General features: G+C 41.5%; 1 protein-coding gene across 3 annotated transcripts in view; it reads left to right on the top strand.

Annotated features, from left to right (window-relative positions):
* The window catches only part of epha10 (EPH receptor A10), a 433,571-nt gene that overhangs the window by 348,788 nt on the left and 67,583 nt on the right, over nt 1–17,200 (top strand). For all 3 annotated transcript variants that reach the window (XM_088090045.1, XM_088090046.1, XM_042506084.2), the window contains 2 exons: nt 9,149–9,304; nt 16,419–16,748. In XM_088090045.1, the coding sequence (XP_087946171.1) occupies nt 9,149–9,304; nt 16,419–16,748 (486 nt within the window). The remainder of the gene's footprint in view (nt 1–9,148; nt 9,305–16,418; nt 16,749–17,200) is intronic.

The following is a 17,200-nucleotide window of genomic DNA, read 5'->3' as shown; positions in this document are numbered from 1 at the left end:
GGGGTTGTTGCCTGCCTGTTCCCTTGTGCACCTTCTGTCTGATACAAACAGTACAGACTTGGCACTTCAGTGCTGTGATGTAACACAGCAGCTCTTTGTTGGGTCCGTTTTGTGATGTAACCACTCTGGTATTGTTAAATGTTCTGTGTGTGAGAAATCCAGTGAATGGATCTGTAGCTGTTTACATTCATACAAGTGTGTCACTGTGTGCTTTTCTGTGTGTGTGCACATCTGTCACTGTGCATACGTGCTACACTCAGCATTGGCAGAATTAGACTTGTCTTCGGCGTAAAGCCTGTACACAGCACCGCTGACATTAATACCTCTGATGGCATTGTTCGCTAGTTATCCTCCTGTGTTCTCTGTGTGATGTCAGTCTGTGGTAACCAGGGCAGAACAGAGAATAAAATGATAAAGCAAAGCATTGACCTGAATGGCATGGCTCAGAGCTTTCTCCCCGATTACAGTGTAAGGCAGCAGCCAGTCAGTGGGTAGACTTGAATGAGGTCTTTACTTTGAGCTGATAACAGGGATTTCTGCTGTAATTCAGGGTTTGGTCATACCTTCAGAGCAGCTAGACGCACAGACAGGTTATGACACTACGTGTAGCGCAGGAGAAAATTGTTGTTTTCAAAAAGCAGACCATGGAAAGTGTCACAAAACTGCGTTTTCTCATCAGTCACTTAATGTCAGCCTAGAGTACTAGAAGACCAAAGCCTGATGATGAAACTGTTTTTTTAAATCAGTAGTGCACTGTTTGTACGCAGACTTGGAGTTGTCATTGAGGGATAAAAAAGGATTTCTGCTGTTAGTTTTGTAATTCATGCTCTTAAATAGGTCTTAAGTCATTCTTTAAACCCATTTTCATTCCCAGGTCGTCAAACTTTGTCACACCCCCTTAGCATGCAGTACCAACGCTCAAGGCACCCTCTAGCTTACCGTCTAAGACACATTGCTGTCTCCATGGTGATACACATTAGCACATGGTTAATGTTTTGAAACAGTTGCGGTTTAGTTTAAGGTTCAGTTTAGTTTAGTTTGGGTTAAAATAAGTAAGTTTGTGACAGTTTAAGGGTTTGTAACGTAAGGTAAATATGTCAGGTGACATGCATACCTAACTTAGCAACATAGCAAAAAGTTATCATTTTGCTTTAAGCACGTCAAATGACCATGGCAAACAGGTAAATGTCCATTCTGCTCTCATTCCATTTTTAAAAAGCTTTGCAGAAAATCAAAGTTGAAATAATCCCATATGTATTTCCCATAATACATGTATTCTGGCACTCTTTGCCACTGACAGTTGGCTTGATCAGTAGAGCGAGCAGTATACTTGCATTGACCAGGGTGCTTTAGTTGGTTTTGAGAAAGAGAGAGCATTTTCCATTCATTGTTCGCACTTCTACTGCAAGTCTGGGGATTCACGCTGGCAACCCTCCAAGCCCATTTCCCTAAACTCCAGGATATCCTAAATCTACTCTACATTGGGGCTGCAGTTAATATCTTTAGCAAGCACTGGGTTTTTCAAGGGGACTGGCTCCATCCAGTTCAATTCAATTTCAACTGGTCATATTTAGTCAGACTCATCTGGGCACCATGACCTCATCAGTTCACAATTGTCTAATTTGACCCAACCTGAAACAAGTGCCAACATACCAATCAGTCATTTCTCTCCAACCCGCCTACTTGTCTGACCTCGAGTTTATTGCCTGTGTGTGTGTGTGTGTGTGTGTGTGTGTGTGTGTGTGTGTGTGTGTGTGTGTGTGTGTGTGTGTGTGTGTGTGTGTGTGTGTGTATGTGTGTGTAGGAGAGACCATCAAAACAGTTTGATGATAATGAGAATTCATTTTGTGGATGTTAAAGCTGCCTACCAGCTGAAAGAATTAGCATCAGAATCAGCATCAGCCACGCAGAGGGCACTGATCTGAATTAAAGCTCTCCGAATTATTGATTTCCACCTGCTGGGATCACATCCTGTCTCTCTTGTATCTCTCCTTCATGCCATCACCTCTTTTTTCTCTCCTTTTTTATCCCTACCATGCCTCGTATACCTCTGCAAAAAATAACTAATGAAACTGAGAAATTCAAACCAGTGCAGAGTAAAACTGAAAACTAGGTAAATGACAGTGGCCCTCATTTACAAAATGAGTGTATGCCAGAAAACTGGCCATCCAGCCATTCCCACACAAACCTCGGCATTTATTAATGTGTACATGAGCGAACGCTACAATCAAATCTCACGTCAGGTCTTAAACTCATGTACGAAGTTTGAGTCAGCCTGGACTTGCAGCGCAGCAAGAACTCAAATTAGACCATTTTCTGACTGGTATATACGTTTTTGCACCCACATATTTATCACTTGAAAATTTAGAGTAGATGGGAGCAAAAGATATTTTGTAACGGCACACGTTGGCTGACTTTCTATCATAACTCGAGTGTGGGACTCGCTACAGGGTGACTGAAGGCTGATCATTTGTGATCAGCTGTAATAATTTTAAATAATGTAAATACTAGTAGCTAAGGTAATTAATTTTTTTAAGTTGTCCAGCTCGGACACAGGGTTCTGCATTTGTTTCTCCTCGACGATATGTTATAAAAGCCGACCTGATACAAGAGGCCACTTACTCCATGTTCGAGAACAACTATAAACTTATATATGAATATCATAACAATATATTATATTAAATGTATATATATGCATATATAAGCTAACATTATACATAGCTTACAGGTCACAGTAGTTTGATTGTCCACTGTAACACTTTTGACCACAGCAGTGATTTCTTTCCAGACTGCGCTTTTACAACTTCGTTTGCCACTTTTCAGGCTGCCACATAGAACCAGTTGGTTAAAAATTGGACCTGAAGCATCAGTGCTTTCATTTCTTGCTCAGAGTATTTTGACTTCTTGGCTGCATCGCACCTCTCCATGTCATAAACTCTCAGGGCAAGGTCTCTAAATTAAGAATATATTGGGCGTGAGATATATAAATGACGGTTGTTTTCAGCGGCCGCATTTATCTACTCTCGATCACTCTTACACTGTTGTTGGTGACATAAGAATGTTTCATGGATCACACCAAAAAAACCTGTTGTAGGACGATTTCAGATCCTCACTGATTTGTACATTAAATGAGGGCCTATGTCTTTTTGTCTCAGTGTGTGTTTTGGTATGTGCAAAAGTTGTTTTTTCAGTTTTCCATGCATATTTGTATTTATTTCTAAGTGAATGTGCATCAGTGAAGGTTAAGATGTGTGTAAATGTCTACAGCGAACCCTCTTTTAGTGTTATTAATATTAATTAATGCGCGCTGTCAGAGAGGCAAAGAAACAATTCATTGCTCACATTTATTGTATTAAGTGCTTCATGACTTATTAATGAGCATTTTTAAGGTTAGAGAAAAGAAAAGGAAGGGAAAATAAAAGAGAAGGGCAAACTATAAATTAAATCCTCCCATAAACACTAAAGTCTATTTAAGTAATTTGCAAGCGCATTGAAATGTGGATTCTTTGGCCTTTTTTAGTTTTCATTCATTAGACGATGAATCTGTTGGCATATCGTCATTTTGATCCTGAATATTTTGCTTTCATTTATTTGATTAGATTGATACCGAGCTTCTCATTTCATCCTGCCACCCACAGGCTCTCAGCGAGTACACACGCCGAACAGTGTTGCATATATTCCCACTATAGATGACCTTAGTCCCGCTCGCTGTCACCGCTTCTTTCAGCGCTCCTCATCTGTATGCGTCGCACGTCGGTGCTTATCTGTTTTCTGCCTCTGTCTATCTGTCAAGCTGAAGGAGTCCATTCTCCCTCCCTGTTTAATGTCCCTTCTTTTGTACAGTACGTGGCCTACCGTCTCTCTGTCCCTCACACACCATCTGTCTGTCTGTTCTCTTCTAACTATCTCTCACACCAGTTGGTCTGCTTCATTCTTCTCCGCTGCCCCCCCGACCCCCCTCCTTATAGGACTTGACACGTGGCTGCATATCTATATTATTACACCTTGAAGAAATATGTCTGTATACGTGTGTCTGTGTGTACATGCGCCGCCGTGTTCCGTTTAATCGAGGCTCCCTGTTGGCGCATAGGACAAATTGATCAGTTGGTTTGCCAGCTGTCCTGGCAGATCTCTCCTTCTGTCTCTCTATTTCTCTAACAACCCCCTCTCCCTTTCTCTCCCCGACGCTCTCATTTCCAGTTCAACTTGTGTACCTTGGCAAAGAAAAGGCAAAGACGGGATGAAAAAAGAAAACATGTCTTCTAATGATTTGAGTGGTCTTCCTTACAAGCTTTTTTTTCCATGTTGGATGCGCTTTAGCGATTCTCCCATTGGCAGGTGGCCGCTGGCCCATTTTGACTGACATGACCTTTCCTGGCATCAGTTGTTGGCGCGCCTTCGAATGATCCCTCGCCGCAGAGAATGATGGGCAGCGTGCGTCGCCAGCTCCTTTTGTTATCTGAGCCGCACATATTGTCTTGATACACCCCTATCATTAGACACACGTTTCCAAGGTGGGCTGGCTAAATGTGTATCCACGCTGAATTGAGGAGATAAGTCAGAATTGCAGCCAGCCACGAATGTGACTCGCCCGCTTTTAACCATGATAGGTAGAAAATGCAAAACCCATTCCTGTTCTCATAGATCTATGCATAATTTCGCCTTGATTCCGGTGCTATTCACGCTTGATGTCCTTGGCGTGGCGAGGGAAGGATAGTGGCAGCACGGGCAGGAACAAAGGGAGTCTACTTCAGTGCCGCTTGACAGGGTGTGTGTGCGTGTGTGTGTGTTTCTGTTATGTCCCCTTGCTTGGCTGTGCTGTGAGCTGAAAGCGAGAGGCTTTTCTCTGTGTAATGACAGACATTAGAAAGTCGATTACAAGGTTCTTACAGTCTCGGAAACTCGCAGACATACAGACATGTACACAGGCGCAGAAACACACTGGTGTGCACACTCACGCCGGTCTGAGCCAGCAGAGGCTGACGAGGACCGCTAATCGATGTGTGATGGCAGGCCTTTTGTGCGTGTGTATGTTTTGTAAAAGTGGCTGAGTAAAAGAGGTGGGACAACAGAGGCTCCCTTCATTATTGTGCTTGTTCCTTGGTGAACGTCCATAAGCCACAAGCATTTTAGGACAGCACTTTTTGTGTGTGTGTGTCTATACACCTGCTGTGTGTACCTCCACAGGTCTCACACACAAGCCCGTTGTCTCCTCTCTGCATAATTGACTAGATTCTAGTGTGACACAGTGCCAGAGGAGGGAGAGATGATCCAGGGTCTTTCTCCACAAAACTCTTCTTACTGTTTAACCTGGTTAGACCTTTAAATCTCTGCTCATGCCTCAAATTGTGCCACACAATTCAAATATGTCTGCTGGTGCTCTCTGGACCGGCTGGGTCTCCAGTTACAGAAGCAGCCACCAGTTTTTGATAAGGAGGCTGACTTGCTAACATTAGCTAATAATTTATTCAACTTCATTGGCCAGCTTGCTGATATCAGAGAGTCAGCAGGGGGAACCTTTAATAAATCTTCGTAATTGCTTTAATTATTTGTCTTGACTTCATTAAACAGTCTTCTCTTTGTTCTTGGTAAGTGTCCAAAAGCAAGATTACTCTCTGAGGTGTCCTCACACAGAATTATGGATTTTGTGTTTTGCACTCATCTATTATTGTGTCACATCAGGGCACTTTATTGTGTGTTTTCACATATTTAAGCAGCTAAGTCCTAAGGGAAACAAAATGCATTCTGAGAAACAACTGTTATTCTTTTAAAACGTGCTAACATAGGGCTGGACTATATATATCATATCAATATTATGATATGAGACTAGATTTTTTCTTAGATTTTGGATATTGTGATGTCATAGGTCTTAATTCCTGATTTTAAAAGCTGCATTACATTAAAGTGCTACTTGGTGCTATTATGAGATGCACCAGGCTTAAAAGTTACTTCCGAAGTAATGTAAACCCATCTGCGGCAATACTTGTCCCTAAGAGCAACCCACGTATAAGCGAGAAAGTCTGCATCGGAAGGAGGACAAGGTGGAGGGGTCAAGCAAAACTGAAATTTCATTCAGAAGAACATAGTTCATGTCCTGTGACCAGAAGTCAGTGTTGCTCAATGATTGTGGGTCAAACACACAAGTTTTCAAGTTGCATATACTAAAAAGTAATATTACGTCTACGCCATCTAATATTTTATTGCTGCCATTACACAGAAGATTTAGAAAAAATGTTCCCTCAGTCTGTCAGCTAAGTATATCAGAGTATAGCTTTTCAGTAGCCTCAGAGTACCTAGGTCGCACACTGAATGCAATAATTCAGTATATACTTGTGTATATATATATATATATATATATATATATATATATATATATATATATATATATATATATATATATATATATACATTTTAAATATAAAAAAAAGTTGCACTCCATTCACTTTTTATAATGTCTGATGGGACTTGTAGCATTTGTTTTAATACCAATAGATTTAGGTTTTTGGTCAAAGATATGATGATATAATTTTTTTTTTAATCACACAGCCCTGCACTTCCTGTGTTCACTGGTTAATGTAGTCTCAGTGTTTGCTGAATACGTCAGGCACTGTGATCAGTGAGGCCAAAGTTTGTTGTTCCTGCCACAGAAAACACAGAACAAGAAGCCACAGACTGAGTACTAAAATGATAATGAAATGCTCATTCCCTTCCTCTCAAACCTCCGGAGTTAATCCATGGAAACGGATGTCTGTTGGAGGTTATGTGTTTTTAATTGGAGGAGGGAGAGAGAGACTTAAATTGAGGGAATGAGACAACAGAGACAAGGAGAGGAAGGAGGTAGAATACAAAATAGACGAAGAAGAGCGGGAAAGCGCTGAGAGAGCCAGATGTATTAGGAGAATAGAAAGAGAGCAGAGGAGAGCGAGGGGAACAGAGGGAGCGAGCCTCCCAGAGCTGTTAATGTAGACCCGCCGTTTAGAGTACAATCTCAGAAGAGAGGAGAGCGGAGCAACAAGCAGTGGCTGGCAGCCTGATTTCACACCCATTATCACCTGCTGCAAAGGCACGGCAAGTGGAAAATGAAACTGCATACAGGGAGCGTGTAAAATAACCTGTTTTATTCTCCGTGTGTTCGTGAGTGCGTGTTTACGCGCCGCCCATTGTCACACATGCATTGATAAGCTTCTGTTGTATGGTGTGTATTGTTGTTTGCCTCACATGTAAGGTCATGAGTGCTTATCACCCTCGCCCACATTCTCACCTTTCATAGTTTCTCTCTCGCATGGAGTAGTTCACTCACTGTAGTGGGAGATATGTGAAAAAAATAGTAGATAAAGTTTGAAAACAACAACAAAATTAAGTTTTGGGCTTCTGCAGATGCGTGCCGGCACATTGCCTTGGCTTATTTTCGTTTGCTTAGCTGGTTCAATCCAGCAGCAGCCTTTGATGCCATTTGCCAAGGCCACTGATCACACGTAATGTGAGAATTGTGTTTGTCAGATGGATTTAGCCAAAGTCTCCTCTACTTTTCTCTCCTAATCATATCTTTTATCTCATCTGTACTTCCCCCTGGAACCACTTCCTCTCTGTTTTCCTCTCTGTTCATTCTTAATTTTCTCTCTCATAAACTGAAAGGGAGATTAGAGCTTTTTTTGTCTTTGGCTTTCAAATGCTGCTGTGTTTAGATGACTGGAGCTTCTGTGCAAAGAAGTGAAAATGCAAAAGTTATATAAAGAAGGTTTAAATATATTTTTGAAAGAGCTAAATAATTTTCATTAGCCTCTATGCAGAAATATCTCATGGTTTAAATGTTGTTTTGCACCATGTGTAATTCGTGTATTCATCCCCTGCGTGGAAATAATTAGCTTTCAAAGGAATTTCCATTGTTAAGACAAAGAAAGCAGAAATTAGGGTGGCACAATATTGAAAAAAATGACATAGTGATATATATTTTTGAAATGATTCATATTGCAATATAAAAAAAATACAGGAATTATCACCAGATGACTTGAAAAGCTCTTTTTGGAAAATAGAGTTATTGGTTTGGTTTTGTGAGGAGAACATATGAATAGATTTCCCTTTATTGCCTATTATTGGAGAAATTTGTCTTGGACAACCAAGAGACCCAGGCTACACGATCGTACAAATATACAGTCAGGCTACAATTAACACACAGTATCCTCCTCGGATCCATACATTAGGACAAGAGAACACAGACGACACGATCACACATTTACAATCAAAGTACAATTAACACACAGTATTCCCACCTGTCCATACATCCAAAAGTACTGCACAATGCCCTGAATTGCATGGATGCTCTAATAATAGTAATGACAATAAAGCTGAAAAATTAAGGTAGTAAGGTAAATAAGGTAGTTTGATAAACTGGTTGACTCACCACGACACCACTGTATTCATATAAAACTTTTCTATCAATCCAGGCGACAGCCAAAAGTCTTACAAGTCATATTGGTAATGCATTCCCTAAAATAAGTGGGCTCCCTTAAGTTGCCCCCGTGCTGTCCATCGCTCATTTTCAGGTTGTGGTTGGCTACTAGCATGCGTGCTTTGGTTGTTTATCAGACAGATTTCTCTTGAAGATTAATGTTACACCAAAAACACACCTAACAGCATCAAAGTGAAGCTTGAAAGCTGCAGCAGCCACTAGAAAGTTGGGAATAATTAAATGTTTGTATTGCAGCCAGAGAATACCTGCAGCCACTCACTAAACAGCGTCCTGTGTCTCTTGTGACATGTAGATCTATGTTAGAATCTCTTTCGCCTGAAACACATGAACATGCCTCCTGGCCACAGAAAAATGTCATTATTTCAGCAAGCAGCACATTGCCGCTGCTTAGTATGTTTGTGGCTTGAGAGTTGATGTTACCTTTACAGCCTTGTGGCTCCGAACTGTAGTTGGTCGGAAGTGAGAACGGCGCGAGATTACCTTCTGTATTCAGAGGCAAAAATGTTGTAGCATGATGTTTTTAAATTAGTATGACTTACCTGACATTGTACGTCCTGCATCGTGACTACTGCACATGCACACTTTACAGTGTCAATGCTGAAATGGTCATGCACGCCTAGCAGAAATAATTAAATCAGATACCTAATGTACAATGTTTTTCTGTGTGTTCTTTTTCAGCGTGTCCTCGTGGCTCCTACAAGATGTCCTCCAGGCAGCAGGAGTGTTTTCCCTGCCCGGCCAACAGTGTTGCAGAGGAGGAGGGATCAGTGGTGTGTGTGTGTGAGGAGGACCACTTCAGAACCCCCCTGGACACACCCTCAGCACCATGCACAAGTAATAAGATTGTAGATTTATGTTTGTTTGTGTGTGTGAGTGCGTGTGTCCTCTCAGACTGCATCTTTTCCTTTGTCAGTGACTATCGCACCATATCACTCACACTATCCTTTCATCTCGACATTTTTTGCATTAAGAGAGCAATTTCATGTCTGTGAGTCGATCATTATCACTGCCCTTTCCTCTTTATCCTTAAAGACCACTTTCACCCGTCCTTCACCCTGCATCCTTTCATCCACCTTCTCTTTTTTTTTTGATCTCATCACCTCTTTGTCTGACCTGCAACGACTTCTCCAGTCTCTGTCTCACCATCTATCCTCATTCTACCGTCTCCATCTCCTCCTCATCACCCAATTTCCATGTCTCATCTCACCCAACCTTCACCTCTCCTTCACCTCACACCCCTCCTCTGGTATTACATTCCTTTCATGTAGAAAAATCCACCCAAAAACACGTCAGATGTTTCTTTTAATCATCCCAGAAACAGGAGACGGTATACGTGCCTCGTGCTGCTCTGCTGATTATAAAGTTGGGGGTTGGTCAAAGAGTTTTTTTTACACATGCAAGCTCAAAGAATGTGTGCACTCTTTGTTTTTTCTTATTTCCCATTGACAGCTTCAGTAAACATTGAACATTTGCTGTCTTGTCGGAGAGAGTTAAATAGTAAGGATTTTTTTGTGAATTATTCTTGAGATGTAGTACATTTTAAGGATATCAGATAAATCTAATCCATGTTTAAGACATTTTTAGAGTTGATCTCCCATAGAGAAAACATCGACATGATTATATACATTATTATGCTTCCATGCTGGCAACATCCGAGGCTGGCAGCATTATGATTTTGGTTGTCGGTCTGACCCATTCTCATGAACATGATATCTCAGGAACACCTTGAGGGCATTTCTTCAAATTTGGCACGAATGTCCACCTGGACGAATGAATGAAGTGATTAGATTTTGGTGGCTGCAGGTGAAAGTTCAAGGTTTCTGTGGCCTCTTCCATCTCATTCTTGTGAACATGAAATCTCAAGAGCAGCTCTGGGGAAAGTTGTCAGATTTGGCACAAATGTCCACTTGGACTAAAGGATGAATTGATTGGATTATGGTGTTCAAAGGTCAAGGTCAGTGTGACCTCGTCGCCTTATTCTCATGAACGTATCTCAAGAACACTTTAAGGGAATTTCTTCAAATTTGGCACAATGCCCACTTTGATTTGGTGGCCTTTGGTCTCACAAATCATGTTATTATATGCTAATTATGACAAAATTTAACACAAATGTGTAATACGATATATCCAGATGATCAAAGATTATCTTCACTGTGGCATCATAATGTTCTGCAAAAACACTTTTCTGGCCATTATTCAACGTCATAAGTCAGAACCAGAAGGGGAGACATTTGGTCAGAATTAGTGACACTAATCTTGAAGCTCTGCTGATTGCATAGATCTTTTGTGCTGCTGGGGAGTAGATGTGTGTGAAGCATTCATGTTCTCAAACACATGGATGTAAACTGGAACTGGAACTTGCCTGTTTTGCGAAGACATACAGTTGCGAGGAGGAAATTCTGTTTTCATGTTTTAAGGTGGACTTTCTCCCCCATCTGACCTATGCTTACACCCCCATCTATTTCATCTAAAAGTATACACACATTATGTGTCCATCCACTACAGCCATTTTCTCTGCCTCTTAACCTTTATCCCTTTTATCACCCACCCATCCTTCATCCCTCCCTTAATCTCTTCTAATATTCGGCCCACATTATTAATTCGTCCAAAAAGCCAGTCGCCCCATTTTCTCCATCTTTTTGCTTAACCTTCCATATACTTACACCTTTTATCCTGACATTACAGATCCATTTTCTGCCATACATCCATTATCCACCCCTTTACCGGACCACCCCGCTTTTTTCTATCCCCTCCACTCCTCCTTTTTGACCCCTAAACACACATTCCCCTCCTCTCTCTCTCTGTCTTCTTAACTCGGCCACTCATCGCTCTTCCTTCTACCGACTGCCTCTTCACATTTCCCTTCCTCTTCATCCTTTCATCCGTGCACGTTATCACCCCATTCTTCTTCCCTCTGTCAAACTGAAATCTCATGTCTCTGTCCTCAAGCGACAGACTCTATGACCTCATCCCCAGTGTCCGTGCATTATCCGCTCATCCCTCACCTCTTACCTCACACACCGAATTCCGCTTCAATAAAGATGCACCACAAGGCCAATAAGACAAAGGCCATACAGGGAAGCCCTATTGATTTCTGCATGGAGAGCAGCCTATTGATATAGCTTAGAAATGAGATGGAGGAATAATGGGCTCTATATCCTGTGAGTACTCAGGGCAGTAAATCCGTCGGGTCACAAGGTCCACGTGCATGTGTTTGTATACATTCACATTCACTTGTGTGTGTATATATATAAGTGTGTGGTCATATAGCTTTTATGGTAACCGCGATGGAGGGGTGTAATTACAATATTGATCGCGGAGCTCTCTGATCCCAGTGTGATAACATTTATAGCAGCCTAATGACCACATTAATTACACTATTGATTCTGTAATTATGATCATCCCTAGATTCGGCTAATTCACCGCATGGTGAGAAAGAGGGAGCCTGATGAATCTGAGATTATAAGAATAATAAAAGAGAAAGGGAGATTTTGTCAGATGAATGAGGTTTGATATGTGCACCTTATTATCTCGGCAATTAAAGAATAATACCAGTGTAATTTTATCCTTTTCCCTTCACCATTAATGCCTGTGAAGTGCCTGAAGCCGACTGTGTTCCCCACAGTTAGAAGCCACTGCTGTCTCTTTGAAATAATAAACTCTCAAGTGTTTAAAGAATCCTTTTGAAACAGGTGAAAGAACAGGCGGCGTACATCTTGTAATACCTCTGACATGACTAATTACCATCGTTAGCGATGACTATTTACAAATGTTTCATTACAGCACACTGCTAAATATTTCAAGTGGCAGTTAAGACACAAAATAAAACTTTGGAAACAGTGAATGGAAATGTCTCCCTGGGGACACAAAAATTTCTTTGCATTCAGTTTTGGCAGAGTGGAACTCCTGCTGACAGGACTGCATTCGTAATGATTGTAGCACAATAGCTACCAGCAAAAAAGAAAATATCTTAAAGTAATGCATAATGTTTGTCAATGTGTGTCTCTGCAAATGAATTTCTCAAGACACTGCTGAAGACTTCCAGGAGGAAGGATAAAATTGCAGCACAACAGCTTCACTTCGGACTTGGAGAAATGCATAAACGCAGGCTTTTTCTACACTTCAATGGCAGAAAAAAATAAATCTCAAGAGCAAGTTTGGATTCGCTTCAAGACATCTTAAACTTGGAATCTGCTATAAAAACCTAAACAAACTGGTAGTCTGCTTTTTTAATTTACCCCCCCCAAACGTTTGTGCTTCATGTGGTGCATTCACACAGGATAAGTGATGTCTGTGCAGTACTTTAAATTAGTGACATTTTTCCCTGGATATAAGGCTCCACATAAGATCCTGGGATCTTTAAATCCGCCCCTGCTCTTAGCCTTTTGAAAGATAGAAAAATGCTCCTTACTGCATAATATGTCATCCTTCTCATCAACTTTTGAGATTTTGCTCTTCGGATGGATTTGAGCTTGCTCTTTCTGTGAATGGGTCTCCATGTTGTGTAGTTAGATTAGCCTCCAAAATTTGCAAGCAAAATGCTGTCAAAACATTCATTTATAATTTCCACTGCAGCCTCTATATTTCTTCACCAGACAATGGTGCGCAGAAAAAAAAACCAGCAGCAAATCACAGAGATACCGGACTTATATTATCACATAATCTCTATGTTGGGCAAAATATAACTACTTGAGGTCCCCACATAATACTAGTCCCGTAAGAATAGGGCTTAGGTCTCCTTTAAAGGTTACATTACATTACCTTATTTATTTCAACTTCTCTTCCTCTGAGTCAGGGAAATAGGGCACCAATACTCTTCATAGGCTTTAATACCAATGCAAATATAACATTAAGAGCTAACATTAAGTTCTAAGTTGCTGTGATGCAGTATTTTGAAGCTGCAGTGAAAAGAGAGTCAAAGACTTATTTAGATGGACAGGGGATAAGGAGACAGATGAAGACTGAAAGAAGGCAAAAGATGAGAAAGAAAGGAGCAAGAGAGTTGTGGAGGTCAAGTTTTAATAACTCAGATTTGAAGATGATTCGAGAAAAAACGGAAACTTCAAGAGAAAGAGAGAGCACAAGGCCGAGAAAGCACGAAAGCAGAGAGAGAGGAGAATAAAAGGCCCAGCTGTGTCTACATCAAATGTGTGTGTACGTGTGTTCACACTCTGAATGCACTCTGGGCTTACGTAACTCTGTGCTCCACGTGTGTCTGGAAGCGGGACGCAGCTGTGGTGTGTGACGTGTTTGACAGCACGCACAGAGCAGCACACCTTCACTTATTCATTACACAGCACATGCACACACACAGGGACACATATAAAATTCATGGCCTTTAATGGACCTTAGCCCCGTTCAGCCTGCGTGTGCAATGACCTGCAGGAAAAGGCACAGGTCAGACTGGACACGGACTTCGTGATGAGATACAGTCCTCCAGCCTGACATTTCACAGCCCTAGAGACACTGGACTGTGTTTATTATTTTTAGCTTTTTGTCACAGATGGTGGTTGATCTTAAAACACTAACTGGTTAATTCTTAAGAGAAAAAAAACAAAATGATATGAAATATAAGAGGCCCTTCTTTTTAGTCCATTGCTGCATTGACTTAGTGAGCTTAGCAACACATTTCATAGTACTACCCATTTCGAAGTGGTTCAATTTTAACCACTGGACAGTTTTATGATTTTTAATTTTTTTCTATGTTTCTGCATGTTAACACAGCTGACTAGCTGTGTTAACATGCAGAAACATAGTGCCCACTGCCTACCCTCCAGTCTCCACTATTTGGCTAATGTTATCCTCTACCCCCTTTAGCATTGTGAAAGTTCTACTAGCTGTGCTTACACTGCTAACTGTGCCAACAGTGGTCAACAATGCTAAAGAGATTTTTGCCCAAAATTGAGCCACTTACTTGCCAGTGCAACCTGGGGAGAGACAGGAGGGTGGGCACAATGTTTCCACAGCAACGCTGTTGGGTTGGGACAGAGTTACAAACGGTAATTGCCAAATGAGCAGCACCGCTAACTAGCTCCCACCTGACCTGAGTAGTGCACAGTGCAGAATCATGGATGTATTAAGGGACCTGGATACAACATTTGAGGTGGGGCCCCTGTTCGTTCCTATGAAAGTTGCTCAGTGGAGCATGAAGCCAAAAAAACTTTGTTTCCATGGTATGAAATTATCCAGCGCTGCTCTCGCATCACTGATATAAAGATGCCCACTAGAGACATCCATCCAATCTGGCTACTAAAGATTTAGCACTCTGCTAGCTTGAATTGAGATAAAATGATTTAATCTTGCAGCTCTAAAGAATTTCCAAATGTCATCAGACTGAGTGGATCAAATCCTGACAAGGAAATGAGTGATTCTGCAGAAGTTATGACACTCAAAAAAATGTATCCACTGATTTACAAATGTCTCTTTCCCAATTCAAGTCAATGGGAAAAGCCTTTTCTGGGCCCAATTACATCATGTGACAGGGCCAGGAGTTAATTCCACTATTTGGCCAATAGGAAAATTGGCTTTGAATCCCAGCGAGCTTCCTGGGGCTTTGATAGAGACCAGAGAGTGGGCAGTGGGCACTGTGTTTCAGCATATTAACATGGTTAGCAGGCTGTCTGTCTCCCACCGGACCTGGGTGGAGAGCAGAGCAATAAACTGAAGAGTAGAAAAATGTACCTATTGACCGACATGTGTAACTGTTATATAATATTCAGTGGTTAATCGATTACCGTTGGCAGTCCTCCTTGGAGATTTAATTGACATGAAAAGCCCCTATACCAGACAGTGGTCCAGAGACGGATGATTTCATAGGTTTTGACAACTAAAGTATAATCCAGACATGCACTATATTTGTCCCATGTTTTACCTTGAGCGCCCCCCCACACATTTTGACATACACAGCCTTATATTAAGCAGCCTAGACTCTCATGATGCATCTGGCACATCACAACCCTCATATCAAATCAGACTGATGTTCCAGGAGAGCTAAAAGCCTTCACCATGGCAACGCACCTTTATTTACTGATGCTAAGTGGAGGATTTGTTCCACGCAGCACTGTTGACATCAGTGCATAATGGACAAATTTGCTATCCATGCTCATGCAAGCACATGTTCAGACAAAAGGTAATGTCACTTCAAGTCATCAAAACACACAGATACTGCTTTTAGCCTGACTATTATTCCCAAGTGTTTTCCTGTCTGTCTGCATCATCAATAATCCCAATCCAATAAATGCTTCTCTGACTCCCACTGCAAAAACAAAATAATGACATGTATGTATCCCAGAAACCACTTCACATTTCCAATTGCTTATTCCGATTGAGGTCGAATGGTTCTCATCAAACCAATTGTTTCCTATCATCAAATCCAGGATAAAGCAGGATTATCATAGCATGATGTGTGAACTGAGCATTGCACAGTAATATCCAATGCACTTAGTCCGTCAGTCACGCCAAGCTTCAGTAACACAACGCTTGAGCAGTCTCTTGAAATTGTTTCAGTAACTGTGTTATGGTTAAACATATTATTGCTTTTATTTATCCAGGGAACCTTTCTATGAGCCCCTTTTCCAGAAATGCCCAGCTTTACATTTACAGTTACAGCTGTGACAAAAAGTGGATAATAGGAAGTCGTCTTTAAGTGCAACATTTAAGGAGCGAAGACTGCTGCTGCTGTGATCGCTCCAGTTTGTGTAATAGGCATGGCTTTTAATGATGTGATTAGACAAAGTGTAAAATCCTTTTGTCAATTTCAATTGCTGCATAACAATCGCAGAAGCGTGGATGTGTTTGATAAAGTATTGATGTTTACAAAAAAAGAGAACGCATATTGTCTAGTCCTCTATTTCCGTGTGTCTTTGTTCTCAAAAAACAAAATATAATAAATTGTTCAGGGCTTCTAACAATAATGCAAAATGCATTGTTCTTACTCTTGTCTCTCCAGGGCCCCCCTCCCCGCCTCGAGACTTGGTTTACACCCTGAAGCAGTCCACGCTGATCTTAGAGTGGACCGCACCGTCTGACACAGGAGGCAGGGTCGATCTGACCTACAGCGTTGGGTGCCGGAGGTGCGTCCTGAGGCAGTGCGAGCCTTGTGGGGCCAGCGTTGGCTTCGTGCCTCAGCAGGTCGGCCTGACGGAGAGAACGGTGACCGTAGTCAACCTCCTCCCCAACACCAACTACACGTTTACCGTCGAAGCCTTGAACGGAGTGTCGGAGCTGCTTCCCAACAAGAGGTTCTACACACAGGTCAACGTCTCCACAAGCCTGCCCGGTGAGTCCCAGTTTGACCTTTATAAATAACCAAGCACATTAAACAAATTCAGACGCATGAGAGCATGTGCAAAGAAAGGGCATTTTACATTTTAAGTAACAGTGTCTCCACACTCAGGAAACAAACAACAGCTGAGCGAGAATGAGGTCACACTGCATTTCCAAAAAGAAGATGTAGCAAACTGACTCAAACGGGACAAACCAGCACACTTGGATATCTCGGCTGAAAATGAATTTTAGATCAGCTTGCACTGCATGTCTTTCTCTATTTGAATATGTTGTACTATGCTGTATTTATAAGGGAGTCCACAAGGATCACGCTGATTTGGCTGAACTAGCTTTTCCAGAAGATTAAGATGCAATATTTGTGTTGTTTTGCTAAAGATTGTGCTAATGTTTAAAACCAGACATTGGGGAGAGATTATTAGAATCTGTTGTGATCATTTTACTACA

This window comes from Plectropomus leopardus, chromosome 17 (genome assembly GCF_026936395.1).
Source record: "Plectropomus leopardus strain MGB_pleo_1.0 chromosome 17, ASM2693639v1, whole genome shotgun sequence".
Lineage (NCBI taxonomy): Eukaryota > Metazoa > Chordata > Actinopteri > Perciformes > Serranidae > Plectropomus > Plectropomus leopardus.
This window is presented reverse-complemented; position numbering and strand designations above follow the sequence as displayed.